We start from the raw sequence: 18,315 nt of genomic DNA on the forward strand, positions 1-18,315 counted from the left end.
AGGATATACAAGGGGGTAGGTGTGAGGTGGAAAGTCAGCTCACAGTAGTTAAATGTTGAGTGAAGCTTTTGACTTCTTACTCCAACATTTAAAAATGCCACAGGCTACTTTCAATGTGATAGACCAAAAAAAGGGATACATTATCTCAAAGCACAACTCACATGTTGTTGGAGCCCATACAACCTTCTGCACAATCTGGTGTAAAGAAAATTCTTGTCATCCACATGGAGTACAAACAAGGAGAAAATAACAAAACGAAGAAGAGTCCAACAAGTGTGTAAACCAGAGACACCACCCATATAAGGTCTGCAATACTTCTCTGGTGTTCTTACATAACCCAGCTAATGTTTGACTTAGTTTCGTGTTGAGTGTTGGCTGTTGTAATGAATGAAGTAATAATTTACTTCTATTATATATTACATATTTAATCATGGTTTCCTAATTGTATGTGCTTATCACTACCAGGCTCTGGATCTGTCCATGAGTGTATTTATGTTGAGGGTAAAGGGAATGATATTGGTAACCATGCTGAGACTTTATTTTGCTGGCTTTGAGGCAAACATGAGTAGACACAGACCTGCTCCAAAAAACATGCACTGACTTCTTAAAAAACATTTGCTGACTGCTTACGTGTAATAAATATACAAAAAAACAAACCCCTCCCCCCAAAAATCCAAAAAACACCGAAGCACAGTGCTTTCTGTGTGACCCCCATTATTTGCAACCCTTGTGTTGTATCTGGGAACTCTCACTTGGTGCTTGTTCAATTTTGTGGGAAGGGAAAGAAGAGGTTATCAGTTGCCAAAAAAAGAGACCCAAATGAGTTTCAGAGAGTGCTTGGAACTTCTGAATGTAACTTCAGGCAGTATGTGAGGGTTCTGCTGAGTAGGGCTGTGAACAAAAGCATGGAGTTAGCAAGCCCACAGTGAAAACTTGTATCTCTCCACTGGAGGTGAAGTTCTTCACTCCAAATTCTACATAGACTTTTTTTGGCTGTGGAACACTTGGCTTTGCCCCAAGCCCACCTACATTGCTATGCCAAAACCATACTCAAACCTGTCCCCTTGCATTGCACCACAAATGGGATACTTGACCTTTAAAGCCTAATATTCCCTGATTGTTGTGGGCTGTTTGGTGCTTTTGACAGTGAACCAAAAGCCTGTTTGTGACTTACAAAGGCATGGTCTGTTACAGGTGGATGCTGAGGCTGTAGTGACTGTTGTTCAGGCTGGCACTGGAACCTGATTTATTCTCAAGGTTTGAATTCAGATTTCCAGATCCAGCATACAATCTTGCCAGCTTATGCACTTCCTGTGCAATTTTAAAAACAGAGCATGTTCTAACTTTTGGCAAAGATAACCTCATGGCTTTTATCTCTGTAGGTAGCTGGCAGGTGTTGTTCCAGGTTAGAGATAGTTTTTTGCCATTTGTTTTCCCCATCTTCCCCTCTGGGCAGTGTTTTTCCTGCCCTTTTTTGCTGTGCTGAGCAGGGATGCTCCTTTCCGCAGTGCGGCTGGCTGGGCTCATGCCTTGGTGCTCCAGCAGCATCTGCCTAGACATCCTTAGCCCAGATCCATTCCCTATTCTTCTGTTCTTCCTGTTTCCCCTGTCTCTTCAACCTGTAAATCTTATTTCTTCCTTTTATAATGATAACCTAAAACTGCCTCATAGTTTCTTTAAAAACACTTTTTTTCTCCCTATTTAAATCTAGATTTTTACAGCTGTAACGTATTTCCGTTCACCATCATCTGTAGCAATTGAGAGTACTGCCAGCAAAGCAAATATCCTGTCCAGATGAAGCCAGTTTTACAAGCCTTGTTACTCTGCCTGGATTCTTCACCATCACAGTAGCTTCTCTTTTGCTTTTTGTCATATATGCATCTAGTAGTTCAAGTTGCCTCATTTTCAGTTGTTCTGCACATGACAGTTGCATAGACACTGAGGAGCTTAGGCTGCAAGGGAGCAGCAGCACATGTTAAGAGGGAGGTTTTTCTCTTTTGGAGAGAAGCTCAATAGATTGGAGGAAAGAGTAGTTTGAAAAGGTGGTTCAAAGCTGGTATCCTTATGTTCTTGCTGGAGTTAGCTGACTGCAATAAAATTGTGCAAGTCATTGTAATCCCTCTGTTTTCAGAGAGAAAACCAGTGACTTATTATAAATCTGCTTTTAAAATTAAGATTTAAGAAAATGCTGTCATTCAAGTTCACTGCACAGAGCTTTGCAGGATGGGTGGATTTGGGCTTGCAGTGCCATTTCACGGCAGTGGAAAGAATAAAATCTAAAGTGCTATATAGCACATGTCCTGCAAGCAGTCAGCTAAATATCTTCTTATATTCTGACTTGTGGTTTTGGTCTTCACCTCTTTTACCTGCTAAGAGGATAAAAATGCACCGAAATAGGAAAAAAACCCCTATTCTGTTCTCTGGATATCCAATTTCAGTCACGTGTAGTATAGAAATCCATGCAGAAGGAAATAAATATGGAGCTTCTACAGAAATCTAGTTTTTGCTTTACACAGGCTCTGTTAGACATGCATTCTCTTTAGAACTCATGACAATTTGCTGTGCAATAGGAGCTGTTGTTGGTACATGGTTTTATACTTGGTGGGAGCATGCTGTGCTGGAGGGCAGCAAGGCTGTGCTTGTGTTTGAGGGGATAAATGGCAAACTGAAACACAATGTGAGGGAATTATTTATTTCCCTAAATAAAAATGCCTTATGTTGAGTTTTGAATTACAAGCAGTATTTTTGGGTAGACTGCCCATTTTATTAAAGAACAAATGGTGCTAGTCTAAATAGTTTTGTGCAAAATTGGGAAAATGCAAGGGATGAACAAATGTGAAATGTGCCTTACCCCCATAAGCACAGTCTGTCTGCCTCATACCATCTCAATTGTCGAACTCTATCCTAAAGGCAAATGTTTAAGTAAATATGTATTTGAGAAGCTGAAAATGCAGTCTTTTTTTGTGACTGAAACACTTTTCTTCCTGTATTCTGTGTCAAGATCTTGAACACCTGAGTGTAACTAGCTGTAGCCTTGAGACTACTACTAGGTCTCCTAGTCAGGATGGAAAATATTTGCTCTGTCACATCCTTTCAACTTAAAGCTGTAGAACTGTGTGGTGTTCAAAGGTGGCAGCTTGTTCTTCTGTAATATCCAATGAAAACTACTCTTGCTTGGTTTTGGTTCTCTCATTTTCCCCTTTTCTTTTGCAGCATGCCTTCAAATTCCCCTTTGGCCCATGCTCTTTCCCTTGCCCATTCCTTCCCGTGGCCACGTACATGCACAGCAATCCAGAAACACTCAGGACCCTGAACTGAGGGTGCTGAGTGTGCCAGCCAGCAACACTTGCAGGGAGGGCATGCTGCAGGACCAGTGTGACAAGGGGTAGTCCAGTTTGGAATCCTCCATAGAAAAATCATGTTTTCTATGTATTTGGCTTATTGGATGGGTGAAAGAGCCAAGTTCTCCTAGTGACTTCAGTAACCTTAGTGTTCCATCTCCTTGGTGAGGGTAAGGGTTAATGGGTGAGGTTTGCAATACAATTCAGTGTTGCAGCTGAAGTTATTGTGGGAATCTATTTATCTTGTACTTGATACAAAGTGACCTGGCTTTGGCACATTCTGCCTGGAAGTGAAGGTGGTGTATCACCCGCAGTCCTGCAGGCACAGCCTGGCCACAGAGGGACAGTGACTTGCCTTCCTTCTGCCTCATATTTGAAAGATAAAGGATCCAAATTAGTTATCCATGTGTTATCCCATTATCTTTAGCAAATCTGTATGGGCATCCCTGATGATGGGGGATGTTTGTGCAGGAGCATGGTTTTACTGTTGGGATGAAGGTTCTGCAGTGCAAACTCAGTGAGCCTTTGGGAGGACCTGGGCCTTGGTGTACAGACACAGCCAATGTTGCAGTGGTGCAGTTTGGTATGCAGCTGCTTTTTCAGGAAGATAAGGGAAAGAGCTTGTGGCTTTCCTTAGAGAAGGGGCTGCTTTCCAGGCAGCTGCCCATCCCTGGTGGTGCAACTTCTGCTTCCCCCAAGCAATCACAGTGGCTGGGAGTGTTGGAAAAAACGTAACCTACAGAGGAGCACTGCTTGCCACACTGTACAATAAACATTATTCCTTAGGGTCCTCTTGTTCCTTCTAGACAAGAGTATTGCATTGAAGTCCAGAAGTGGAGAGTGATTTGCAGGAGGGGAAGGGCTGGAGACAAACAGATGAACTAAAACCTGCTAGTGAAATGGGATGTAAATCTACTGTGGGGGTATCCTCAGCTTCCCAGATTTTTATCCTGCAGCCAAAAATAAAAAGCAGTGTGACTGGAAGGAGCAGGCTCTCTGAGGACCTGCTTTTGAAGTTACAGACAAATTATTTCCCTATATTTAGAAAATCTACTGTAATGAAAAATGTGTGGTGCTGGTCATGCAGGCAGGGTGCAAGGTGCTTTGGATTGCCTGGGTGGGAGCAAACACTGGGGTGTCTTTGCTGCTGTTACCTGTCTGGCAGATTAAAACTCAAGCAAACATCCATGGTTCTGGCTTTGAGAACACAGGAAAACACACCCATTGTTGGACGTGTGGCAAGAAATGGCACGGTGATGCTGAGTGTGGGGCTCACGCTGCTGCCAGCTTCTCCTGGCCATGCTGTGCTGGCAGCCTCCCCTGGGAGCTGATGGCTGAGCCTTCGTGGAGCTGAGACCCCCCTTGCAGCTCATTTGGGCTCCCTTTGGCAGGCAAGAAGTCACCACATCCGAGAGCACGTGATTTTCACTACCCGTGCCTGAATGTCTGCTGGGGCTGAATTGCCTGGATCCCCAAGAGCTGCTCAGTAAGAAACAGCAAACATTTTCCCTGGGAAGGAGCAGCTGTTTATATAGAGTATGCAGTAGGTTCATGAATGATTATTAGGAAAACATTGATTTCCAGTCATAAAAAAGGACATTTTTGCTGTTTCCTTTCCTCTAAAACAGGCAAGTTGGAGAGTCAGGGATTTTCATTTGCCATGACAACCGATGGAACTGCCAAGCCATGTGATATCTTTATCCTTCCTATGATTAAATAGTTTTTTTTAAAAAAAATTAAGGCCATGTTGCTAACAGTTGGGAAACATCAGGTGTTGTTTGCTTTCTCATGTAGATTAGTCAGGATTTAATTTGCATGTTTTTATTTAAGAGCTGTAGAGAGCTGGGGGTTATTGATATTTCCATGATTTGTGATAAGGATACAATCTTAGTTCAGAATTGCTGTATTGTACTGAAGTCTTCCCCCCTCTGCCCCTCTCCTCCTTTGAAACAGGACCACTCAGCACTGTCTCCCACAGGACAAAAATTATCATGGACCCATAAGTGCTGCTGAGCAGTGATGAGGTTCAGAGCCTTGGAAATGTTGGTTTACACAGGATACAAATGGCTTAGAGACTTTATAAGCCAATAAATCTTTTCCTGTTCCAATGCCAGGGCAAGGTTTTGCAAAGACAGAAAGTATGAGGGATGTGACTCTTGATGCTTGGTCCATGTGAGAACTTCCCTTGGCTCTAGGTCTGAGCACTTCACACTAACCAAGAGCCTGGTGGTGATGTTGCTGTCAGCAAAGCTGGGTGTCAGCACTTATCCTCTCTTTTAAAAACTGCTGTCTTCTATTTAGGAATTTCCTCAGGGTGCCAAATATAGATTCAACACAAGAGAGAAAGCCCCATAAGCTCAAAGCTCAACCCCAAAAGCCGCTCTGTTGCTAAGGAATAAAAATAGATGTCACAAACAGGGTGCTGACGTGCCAAGTTGTGTCCCCATGACTGTGCAGCTGCGAGTGCGAAGGTCCCTGTCCAGTGGCAGCACTGCCCAGGCTGCACTCCTCACGTTGGCATCAGTGCCTATGAAGGACTGGCTGCTGCTTGCTTTAAGTAAGCAAGAAGGGAAGTAACTTTCTGTTTCCTCATCTTAGTCCCAAAGAGGTATAAACTTCAGAGGGCCGCTGCCAGGACATAGTGGTAATAGAGGAAAAAAAAATATTTTAGTGTGCTTATATCTATACTACAGCAATGTCTGTAGTGGAAGAGCCCTGAGAGATAGGAACATATTTTTGTACAAAATCACCATTCTTTGGGAGATCTTGGGCTATGTCACAGAGTAGCTGGTCATTGATGACATCAAAAGGGTGAGTATTGGTGCCGCAGAAGCTGCAGTTGTGCCTTCACCTTCTCTCCAAATGCAAATCTTACTCTGCAGATCTCTGTAATAATTTATTAACCCATGTGGCTGGAGATAGGGAGTAGTTGAGCTGGGTGTAGAGGTGTGCAGAGGTGGAGACATGATTTATCTGGGCTGGAGAGTGGCTGTGGTCAGTGCCATCTTTTAATGTGTGTGTGCCTGCACATGCAATGCTTGGTTTTGTAGGGCCCTGCCTGCTTAGTCCTCAAGGTGCTGCTTGCTGTATCAGCTCTAAACAATAAATCTCCACGACCCTGGAACACAATTTTTAAAATTACGTTTTCAGGCTTTGTATTTCTAGGTGAGCTGTTTGACTAATGTCCCTGCAGTAGGAGGAGGCCTGGAGCAGAAAGCTTCTGCTAAAGAGCTGCCTTTTTGTGTTTAAGGATTTGTTTTAGTGCCAAATTTACCCCATGCAGTTTCTTGAATTGCGACTGGTCCAAAGTTGAGATGAGGTTTTAACAGCGGATAGCTGCCCTAGCAGACTAACTGTACATTTGCAGTGGTTTAGGGTAAATAAAACTTGCTGTAACCACCTGAAACTATAAGGGCAGCTGAAAATAGGCTGTGTGTTAGTGTGTGACCTGAAAGGTAACCAAAGCATGAATACTGTTCCTTACCTTCTAAAGAGACCTGTGGTATCCTTATAAAAATCTTACTTGAGAGCTATGGTATAATGTTACTGTTATTGAGATACTCAAGATAGTAAACATACTTCTTTGCAAAATTAAATTCTGTAATCCAGGCTATAAATTCTAATTCTGCTGTCCCACCCTCAGTTTTTTTTTCCTGTCTGGACTGGGTCCCTCCTGCAGCTGTCTGGAGCAGGCAGGGTTGGAAGCCTTCCCTTTGGAAACATCTTCTTAAGCCAGTCCTGAAGCTACACCCAAGTCTCTATTGTTTCTACTTCTTCCCTCTCTGAACAATTTGTTTTCATGAAACATCTGCTGCTCTGGCAGATACCCACAGTTAAAGCTGTACTGCAGTGTTTCTTTGCAGAAATGCAAAGAATATTCCCTGCCAGATCAGTCACTTGCCAGACAGGATGGTTGATTCCAGCTGAGGGGTTTCATCAGATGAGACCATTTTTAGAGAGGAGAACTTCTTAGAGGGCACATACAACGCTTGAGCTGGTAGTGTAGGTCCATTAGGAAGCTGAAGCATTGTGTGCATGAGCATGCCTAGTACAGGTAAAATGTGCTGGAAATAGGAGATGGTAATCTGGGGGCCACTGGGGCAATAATCAGTTTAGGAGTAGGTCAGAACTTATCACCCCAAACTTGACTTCAGTGGCAGAGAGAGCCCCCTGGTTTGGGATTCCAAGCCCATCTTTGGAGGCAAAAGCCTGTAACATTCAACTGTATTTTATTTCTCCTATCCTATTGCTTCATGCTCAAAAATGCTGTCTAGATAAGAAACCTTCTCTTAGAAGGTGTAACTGAGCCAGAAATCCTTCTGAAATGAAAACCTGCTGTGGCAAAGTGCTGCCTGTCCTATTGTGTTGGCCCAGATGTGATGCACAGCTCACATGTGGCTCACATAAGATGTTGCATGTGTGCTTGTGAAGAGGGAGCCTCCAGCTGAAACACAGTGTCACTTCTTTATTTCCTTGTGTTAGCTGAAAAATACGCACAACAAAGAAGTCTTTTGTCTTAACAATCCACCTCTGGAGTAGTAGGTTGCCCTTCATTTAGGGGGCATGCCTGAAAGTTTTGCCTGGGAGTGACTGCCACCTTCCTGAGTCACCAGGAAGAAACTGCCCCTGTAACCCAAATACAAATGGCAGGCTGAAGATGGGTTGCTTGAACTTTGCAAATTAATGCCCTGATAATTTTGTGCTTGTTCCTGGTTAAAGTATTTTTAAGCAATTGTCTTGAGGAGGCTGCTTCACTGCACTTCAGGCTGTAACAAAATGTACAAGAGGAGCTGGTCAGGGACTGAGCTCCTCTCAATGAAATGTTACTGCAGAATCCTAGAGTGGCTTGGGTTGGAAGGGACATTAAAGATCACCTGGTTCAATCTCCCCTGTTATGGGCAGGGAACCTTCCTCTAGATCAGATTATTCAGTGTCTCATGCACTCGAACACTTCCAGGGATGGTTTTCCTGGGTCCCTTCCAACCCAAACTATTGTATAGATCTATGATTTTTATCTTTATCTCTTCCTCTGCTTCTGGTATTGCTAATTTATTGCTATTATAATATTTAAATTGCATATTTATAATATATATAAAATATGTATTATGTATTTAAATACATATTTCTTTATATGTTAAAATGTATTTTTGAATATATTTATATATTCTATATTTAGACTTCAGGTATAATATATCTGTCCTGAGCCAATAGCATTTTTTTTTAGCTTTTTGATTGCTAATCCAGGACACTGATCATTTGACACAGCCTGGCTTTCACCAGTGGCATGACATTGACATGCCATGGCAGAGGAGCATCATTCACCAGGCTGCACGGAGCCCACAGCCCAAGCTGTGCGGTACCAGGCACTGCCCAGACCTCAGGCACCTGAAAGTGCAATTAGCTGAGCTTTAATTACTTATTACTTCTAGTAGGTTTGATGGTGAAATTATATAAATCCCAGTAAATCACAGGCTTACTTAAGCAGAAGTAAAGAGTTGGAAATAACAGCTTATTTTTTCAATTAGAAAGCATTTTTGCTAAACAAAACCTTATTAGATTTTTTTTTTATTTTGTTCATACCACAGATTCTGACACAATGAAAACAAGATGGTCAACAGCATTAAGACATGTCATTGCAGTTAAAACTCAAGAAAATTTTCTTGGATAGTCTGGGTTAGGAAACTGTGTCGAAGGCACATATTCATATTTCACAATACATTTATGATTATGTCTACTGCTAAATGGCACAGTTACACTTGTGCTAATTTGGCACTTGCGACCTCATTTGAGTCACGATGTTCCTGTAAATACTTTATTGAAATTCTTTAGTTATGATAGCTTTTCTTGTATATTCTCAAAAATGGTGGTGTCAAGCTGTCTAATCTTCCAAGTTTTTAGCAGAACCTTGTCACCCAGTTTCAAAACTTTTCCAATTACAATCATGACGCCACTCAAACCCCTGCCAGCCCAGCAAACTAATGCATCTGGAGACTTCTTTGCTTTTTACGTGTTTGACATGCACAAGCCTTTACTCTAAACCAAGGATGTGTTTCTCCACTGGTTTTGCTTCCTCGTGAGGTGGGCAGCCTGCACTTCACTGCTTGGAGTAGCACTGTCCCCAGAAACCTCGTGGGAGACTCCTGGGGCTCAGCCTGATCCTGCACCTGGTTTCTAAACACACAAAATCTCAGCTAAGTTGCTGATGCGTTTCCCCATTTTAGTGGATCAGGTCTTGGTGTGGAGCTTTATTTCACCCAGAGAGCTGGACTCCGTAAGCTTTCTTGGCTTTTCCATGCAAGATATGTTTCACTTACCTCCTGGCTGTATTTTAAAAAATAATTTTGTTGGGTTTTTTTTTCCCCTTTGGGAAGAGGCTGTTGTTTTTGAGTGGATGAAACAGCATTTTTTCGCTGGATTTCTGGCAATGGAGTTTTTTCCACACTTGGAAGTCAGCCTGTCTGCTGTGCTGGCTGTAAATGCTTCAACACACAAAAACATGTTGCTGCAGAGTGTACAGCTTGGTGGTCACAGGATGTGCTAAAATGCAGCCAAGACCAATGGAGTGTTGTTTTGAGCATGCAGTATTGTCCCCAACCCCAGGCATGTCTTAAAAGATGTTTATAAAAGCAAGTATGAGTATTGCACTAACTTTTTGCAGTGAAAACCCAGATTCTGACAGTAAATGGAGTGTCAGGCTGCTCTCATGCTTCCAAAGATGGTGTGTGTCCTGGGGGTGCTGGTATGTGGTCTGGTCAGACACCATTGAGGCATTGTGGCTGTGCATGTCAGCAGGTTTTTTGTTTAATCCTAAAGAAATTTTCTACTTATCATTTTGTAACTACTGCATGTACCTCATTATTCTTACATAATGGAGAAATCTGATTAGTTTATCTGTGCAAGGAGAATTGTTATTATTAACAGTTCAATCCTCAGATGTGTGTGCTGGAATATAACTTGCTGTCTGCATGTGATATTTAGCACTTCCATGGCTGTTCCTAATGCTGACGTGCAGCCGTGTCAGAGTGAGACAACTTTCTCTCCAGGAGGTGACAAAGTTAGATGGGGACACACTGCACCAGGCAAGCTGTGAGTTGCCTGATCTCTCATGCAGGGTCTTTGGTGGCACTGAGATCCCCCAGGAGGTGTCCAACCCAAACACATCTTTCTACCATACACCCAAAAAGGATTAATGATGTGTGTTAATGCTGGCCTTGACACCAGCAGTAGCAAAACCCCCCGGAAGACTTCACTCTGAAGTGGATTGCCTGGACACAAAACCTTTTCACCATCAGGGGATGCCTGGCATGTGTGAAAATCCAGAGATAGTTCCTGAGTGTGAGATCTGTGACCTCTAGTGTTAAGCCAAGCAGGCAGATGGAGAGGGCAGTCTGCAGGCACTTACCTCTGATGTCCAGCCATGGGCTGGGGTAAGCCTGGGGTGTCTTAAGTGGGAGCACCAGGCTCTTCTTTGGGATGATATTGGTGCTGGATTTACCTAGCATGTTCTGTGGGGAAGCAGCTGTAATTGCTGGCCACTGCCTTCCTCTGTAGTACCTGCACAAGCTCCTGGAAGTCAACTCATGTGTGAGCCATGACCTGAGCAAAGTAGTTCAGAGACCTGCAGATTTTCCATGGTGGCAAAAGGGATGAGGGGAAGGCCTGTATGCTCTGAATGACCATTGATCCAAAACTCCTCAGCTTCAGTTTTCCTTTTATTTATAGAAATAGATCTGTGGCATAAAACATATATCTGATACATGACAACTTGTACCTTCTCAACTTGCTTGGTTGCTGTAGGAGAAACATCCAGAGGAAACATTAAGGAGCATGAACCTCTCCATATAGCGTAGGGCTGAGGTTTTTGTAATCTGGAGTTTTTTTCCAGAAGCACTTATTTTAAAATGTGTCTAGACTTCTGAATAATCAGCAGCTCATCAGCTAATGTTGCTTCATCTGCTGTGCATGGGGAAGGTCCATACCTACCTGCACTATGTGCATAGTTGCTTGGTACCTCCTGGAAGTGTTGGATGGATTTATTGAGTGCTGTTGGGACCTTCTCCCTTCCTTGAAGAGGTATGTTTAGGATTACCAGGGCACAGACAACTGGATTTAGCTCACCTGCAATGGCAAGTGTGGTGGGAGGAGTTGAGAGATGTCAAGCTCTACAACCCCAAACACCTACAATAAATCTTTTTCATTTGATTTTGGAAAAGACATTAATGGAGTTTTAATGTTGCACCATGCCAAGAGCATGCATCCCATGTACTTGTGGTTTTGCCACCATCAGCACAGAGGCATGCATGATCCAGACTTTCTTGGGAATTAAGTCCTCCTTAATTTTTCTAGTGTGAATAGAAGTGAAATCAAACCCTGTGGAGATGAGGAGTGAGGAAGGTAGGCAAGGAAGCAGAGGGAAATGCAGCCTGCTCATTTGCAGGGGGGCATGAGCTGGGCTCCCCCTTGCTGAGTGCAGGAGCCTGCTTGGGTTGGCAGGTGCTTCGGTAATGAAAATATTTTATCCTGAGTTACGTAACGTAGCAGCATGTCCAGACCTGAATTCCCTGCAATTTTCTGGCCTGCAAGGAATAATTTTCTGCTTGAAATATTAGCCTTAGCTTTGAATTTTGTTGCTCATATGGCGTATGCAATCAATGTAATATCTGTATACATAACTTCTACTGTTTGAACTTGAGATGTTTGGGTAAACTTATTTTTGTTTATAGCTGTTGGGTGCTGAAGAACAGAAAATACTTGTTTATTAAGAACTATAAATACATCAGAACCTGCCCTGGCCTACTGGTTAGATCCAGCAGGTGAAAAGGCTGCAGATCTTTCTCTGTGCCTAATTGCAGCACTAGATTGTAAATAGGGTTTTGAGGTGGGATAGAAGTTAGGTGTGTTCTGGGCTTAAAATGGTTTTGGTCTTTATCTTTAAATGGGGGAAACCTTTGCAGCTGTGGATAGCTTGTTTTTTGTTCTGTTTTGTTTTTCATCCAGCTCCTTACTGGGTAGAAAACCGTCTGGATGGCTGAGCCCAGAGAGAGTTGGTGAATGCTGTTACATCCAGCTGGCAGCTGGTTCCAAGTGCTGTTCCCAAGAGCTCAGTTTGGGGGACACTCCTGTTTAATGTCTTTATCAATGATCTGGAGAGAAGATCAAGGGCACCCTCACTCAGGTGGTGGGTGGCAGTCGGGTGGGTCACATCAGGTGGAGTGGGAATGTTCATCTGCTGGATGCCGGGAATGCTCTGCAGAGGGACCTGGACAGGCTGGATCTGAACCTGTGTATGAGGTTCTACAAGGCAAAGCTGGGTCCTGCACTTGGATCACAGCAACCCAGGCAGCATTACAGACTGGGGGCAGAGTGGCTGGGAAGCTGCCTGGTGGGAAAGGACCTGGGCATGCTGGTCAACAGCAGCTGAACATGAGCATGGGAAAAACAGCCCACTTCCCTTTTCAGGTGCCTCCATGGGAGCAGGAACTTGTTTGCACAAGCTTGGGTGAGAAAAGGAGAGGTGAAAGTCCCTGGTCCCTGTGCTTGTGGTTTTGGGTGGATCTTGCCAGTCTTTTGGTTGGATTGGAATTAATAACTGGATAATATCAAAAGCATTTGTTGCACTGTCTTGCCCAAGTAGAGAAACATTGAGGTTCTTGAGCATGTTCTGAGAAGGGCAATTGAGCTGATGGTCTGGAGCTCAAGTCTGATGAGGAGTGGCTGAAGGAGCTGGGGGTGTTTAGCCTGAAGAAAAGGAGACTCAGGGGGACCTTCTCATTCTACAACTGCCTGGAAGGAGGTTGTAGTGAAGTAGGGGTGGGTCTCCTCTCTCATGTGAAATGCACTAGGATGAGAGGAAGCATCAACTTGCATCAAGGGAGAATTAGATTTGGATTAGGAAAAATTTCTTAACTAAACGGGTGATGAAGCACTGAAACGGACTGCCCAGGGAAGTGGTGGAGTCACCATCCCTGGAAGTGTTTGAAAAACATGTAGATGTGTCAGGGAAATGCTTTAGTGGTGGACTTGGCGGTGTTGAACTTGATGGTCTTAAAGGTCTTTTCCAACCTTAATGATTCTATGAATCTGTTAAAACTAAGTCTAAAACATGTCCTGCTCTCCTTCAGCTGCATTCCCACTAATGAATCACCTCTCCAGGTAGAATCAAAGCCCTGCTTCGATTTATCCCTCCTGGCCTCTTGATCTGGCCAGATGTGGGGTCACATGATGGAGTGAAGCAGAGCAGCGACACAAATGAAATAAAAGCCCACAAAATTGATCCTGTGTGAGGCTGGCAGGAACAGCCCATGGAGGCTGGTTAGGATGCCAGCTGCATAAACTGCCTTGGGGAAGAACAGCTGTGAAACCAAATTTTCTGCCCTACTGCCAGCCTTGCACTCCCCTCCTGCTTCACCTCATGACAGGACATGTCACTGTGCTGTAGTGTTTGTGATTTAAATGAGTATGGTGAGGGGTGGCTGAGGCATGGAATGGCATCCCATCTGCTGCCCTTGCTGCAGGGTCTTGTCTTCTCCAGAGGGTGGGACAGGCAGCTGCATCCTGAACACCTGAAACCACTGCAGGGATGCGAGGCAGAGCCTTGCACCTACAAGCACAAGGAAAGAGAGGGGAAGAGAAAACCCAAACCCACACCAAAAAACTAGAGAAAACAAAAACAAATAGAGAGGTTGTGCTCTGTGTTTGTTTTGGGGTTTTTTAAGCATATAATGCAATGTGCTATCTTGCTGAAATTCACATTCCCCAGCTGTGGTAAGTGGGGTAGAGGGTGAGACACATCTTCTCTGGGGAGAGAGGAGGGTGTTGGGAGCCTGAGTCAGCAGCAAAGGTCACTTGGCTGCAAGGCTTGGCGTGCAGGAGGAGAGGATTTCATAACGTGGCCAGTGCAGTGTTTGTGTGTCCAGCACTGGCAGTGTGTGCACTCGGAGGGAGGAGCACCAGCCGGGGTGATGGGGCAGCGATGGCAGCTCCACCTGCCCACTCCTCCTTGCTGCTTCCTTTGCTTTCTCCCTTCCCATGCCCTGACTTCTTGTATCTCTTCAGTTCTGGCATTTAATCTCATCATTGCATGATTTGTTTTATGGTCTTGGCTCGTCTTTCAGTTCCTGTTTGGGGTCATTATCACATATGATTAGTCCTTGAGCCTAATGAAGGGGATCAGACATAACTCTAGGGTATGTCTGAGACATTTAGCATTTCTGACCTCAAAGATCTGCAAAGAAAGTTTATTTTTAAGCTTCCTAGGAAGATAAATTTGAATTTTGGATTGTTTAGGGTGCATGTAATGGAACTGAAATCTCTCTGGATGGAACATACCCTCTGGGGTATGAAGAATCTCAGGAATAATTATGCAGTGCTGCGTGAGTATCATTAGTCTTGAAATAGACTTTTGGTGGATGATCACATTTTTCTACATGGCAGTATCTAGTGTGAAACCTTATGTTAACATTTAGTCTTCATTTAAGAGCACTGTCAATGTGTGTTTAATACTGCTTTTGTTATTCAGTCCCACTCTGGGAAGGCCAGTCACAGAGATATGAAACAATTACACAAAGTATGTACCCTGGTAAATAAAAAAGGACACATTTTCTTGGGCTGTTTTTTAAGGTCCCACTCTTTCACTCTACTAAGAGAGGAAGGACTTGTGTGTTGGAGCAAGGTGAAGTCAGAGCATCCTCAGGACACCTCCAGCTGCTGCTGTTTGGTGACACTGTGCTGCACTGTGTCCCTGACCCTGGAGAAGCAACATCTATGCAGTGACTCAGCTGTGCTCCTACCAACCATCTGCTGATGTGATGCAGCTCATTAGTCACTAATTGGTGTGGTTTACCCTTTTTTTAGGCTGTTGGAAAGGTCAAGGGCCACATAAATGTGAAGCAGCTGAGTCAGTCTTCTACCTCTTTTGTCCTCAGGTCCACCAGATTCTTAGTTGGAGAGCTGTCTCAATGTTCTCTGCCAGGCAGAAACAGACAGCTTTATCTTGTACTCTCTGATTGTTTGACTATAAGCCTGTCACAGCTGTTTGGTGGGACTGGAGTCTGTAGCTGGAGCCTTCTGGTGTGTGTCACAATGAACCCTCCAAAGGAAGGACTTTTGGAAGCAGTGGGAGACAGGATCCTGACTTTGGGCTGAGTGTGAGAAGCTGGTTTCAGCCAGCCTGCACTTCCTCCCTTCATCAGCTCTGTAAAATTCCTCTAAGCAATCTGGGGATTTACTGAGGATAGCACTTCTGTAATACATTTCCCCCCACCCTTTGCCACCAATCTGCCCCATACTTCTGCTACACTTACCATCCTTGACTCTATCACCTCATTCTATACCTATACTGGTGGGTTAGGTACTGATGTATTGGTTTTGCCTTACATAGTATCTGAACTGATGGTGTGCAAATCTGTCTCTTTTCTGATTATCTTGAGGGCAGATCTTTGATGCTGTGTGTAATACCTCAATCCTCCTGGACTTGTCTAGATTTGGACACTGTCCTTTGCCTCCTTGTCTCTGGGCTTTTCATTCTGCCTAAAGTCTCCAGCCAAATCTCTTCTGGCTGTTGTTGCTTTCCTGGGAGGTTACAGACTACTTTTCTGGGCCCAGTGTTGGCAGCACCCATGGGAGCACTGGAGATGGAGCTGTGGATGCTCATCTCTCATGACTTGCTCAGCTGCAGCAAATGCATTTGTCAGCAGCTCAGCTCTGCATTTGTCTGTTTGGACCTCCCCATGCTGTGAGTGGCATAGGAAGCCATGTGGATCTTCCCCCATGCAGGCAATCCTGCCCATCTCCTGTGACATTGCTGAAATACCAGTCTCTGCATCCTGCTGAGGAGCTTGGATCTGGGACATGGAGTGTGGTGGATAATTCTCTCTGTTCACTTCCCATTTGAGCAATCTAAAGATTCCTCACAAAACTAAAGAAAACTATCAGAGCAGTAATATTCCTAATAGCATCTCTTATTTCTTATCTTCTAAAAACCTCTCATACTTCAGCTAAAGTGTTACCTCACTTTTCACTATACTTTTAGCACATGAGCTCTTTCTGTTTTTAAGGCAAGCACTGCTGTTCTTGTTTTAAAATGAAGTCCCCTACCTGTTCTGGCCTCATGTGTGCCCAAGTCCTGCTCTGTGTGCACCCAGTATGCTCCTGGAGGAGCTCATGGTAGGGTCTGGGATATTTCCCTAAACAGGAGTCAATTACATGATCCCCTCAGACAATGTGATGAAGTCCATGCTGTCCTTTGGAGCTGATGTTGTTAAAAGTAAAACAAACATTTGGGAACATCTAGGAACCAGTGTCTCTGGTTTGTGGAGCGCTGCTTGGAAAGCTGAAACCAGCATCCCTAACCTGTGGGCAGCCAGGTGAGACTGTATAACCAAAATGGAGCCAAGGTTTCACAGCTGCTGACTTTGACTACGTGGATGCCCTGGCTCAGAGTGAAAAGTGTTCTTCTCGCTTATCAAGGATCCACGTGTGTGCCAAGAGACCTTTGTTCTGAATATTTGGAGTAATAAAGTTCAGCCAGGATAAAAGGCCACATCCCCACTGCCTTGCTTCACACAGCGTTGTGCTCTCTGTCTCTCTTGCAGCTGCGTAAATGAGTATGGAAGATTATGATTTCCTCTTCAAAATTGTTTTAATTGGCAACGCCGGGGTGGGGAAGACCTGCTTAGTCCGTCGCTTCACTCAGGTAAGGCTGGCTTGGGTTGTGGAATGTTGGGATGGGGACAGCACTGGCATGGGAGCGTGGAGCCTGCAGCTCTGCACTGAGGCTCTGCCAGCGTCACGGCTCCAGAACGTTTTGTTGCTCACACCCTTGGTGCACACATCACATAGAATGACATAGTGGCACAAGCAGTGCATCTGTATCTAATGCTGCACCTGGCCCTGTTCTGGAGTTTGTGTTGGAGAAACCTCATTCCCCTCTGGAAAGTCCACTCTGAAAGCCCCTGGGACAACTCCTCCTGTTTTGGTGGTGTTCTGGACCAGTTATAAGACCAACACGTCTCCTGGTCTTCTCCCCACCCTTTGATGCACAAAGTGCTCCCTGTTATTTGTCATTAGTAAATAAATAATCTGGGTCCTGAGCTGTCAGTCCAGTGTCCTTTTTTGTGGCAGAAAAGCCTCTGTGATCCAGGGCAAGGGAAGCCTTTTCATGATGCATCATAAAGTACAAGTTGTGGGGTTTTGGATTTTTCACAAGGAATTACCAGCGATTTTACCAGTCACTGTTAATTTTAGTTTTGAAGCTGTAGTGATTTTAGATGCTCTCCAAAAACATGTGGCAGCCAGTGGCAATAAAGCTAGTCATACCCAAAAGGTTTACAGCAGAAATCTTTGGCAACTTCTGCTGCTTGTTCTTTGGCAGCACAGTTGTAAGGGATGGATGTGCCCCAAAATCAACATGATTTGGTAGACCAGAAATCAAAAAACTCATTTCATTTGCTGCTGCTCCTTTCTGGTGGTGCTGTAATCAAATACCAGCAGCATTGCAGTGTCCCTTTTCATTGCTGTGGCACTGGTGATGCCTGGGGCTGTGCTTCACTCCTGAAATGCTGTCCAACAATGCAACCCCATTGCTGAGAGCTGCCAGAAATGCCTATTGGTGCTGTGGAGGGAAAAGGGAAGGTGTGAACTTGCAAAAGGTTGCAAATGCATCTCATCCCACACAGATGTCAACACACCTTTCAATGCATTGGGAAGTAGGATGGAAGGTCCTCCCCTGCTTCTTCCAACTATACAGAAGGGTTCTCCCCATATCTTTTTTTCCTCCTTTTCTTTTCCTGTCTTCCTACTTCTGAAGTCAATTACTTGCTGCATAATTAGGGATGTGTAAGGCAGGGAGAACACAACAGGGTTGACTGTATGGTAACATTCATGCTGGGGAAATGTCACACTCTAAATGTGATGGAAGTAAGTATCATGGGAAGGGGATATCAGATGAATAGTTTTGAAGATGGAAAAGGGTGAG

At 44.2% G+C, this 18,315-nt stretch overlaps 1 protein-coding gene across 2 annotated transcripts in view; it reads left to right on the plus strand.

Moving 5' to 3' along the window:
- RAB30 (RAB30, member RAS oncogene family) overlaps positions 1-18,315 on the plus strand; it is a 48,381-nt gene that overhangs the window by 14,592 nt on the left and 15,474 nt on the right. For both annotated transcript variants that reach the window (XM_021545041.4, XM_077781323.2), the window contains exon 2: positions 16,934-17,034. In XM_021545041.4, coding sequence (XP_021400716.1) covers positions 16,942-17,034 — 93 coding nt within the window. In that variant the 5' untranslated portion in view covers positions 16,934-16,941. The remainder of the gene's footprint in view (positions 1-16,933; positions 17,035-18,315) is intronic.

Source organism: Lonchura striata, chromosome 1 (genome assembly GCF_050655825.1).
Source record: "Lonchura striata isolate lonStrDom1 chromosome 1, ASM5065582v1, whole genome shotgun sequence".
NCBI classification, from domain to species: Eukaryota; Metazoa; Chordata; class Aves; order Passeriformes; family Estrildidae; genus Lonchura; species Lonchura striata.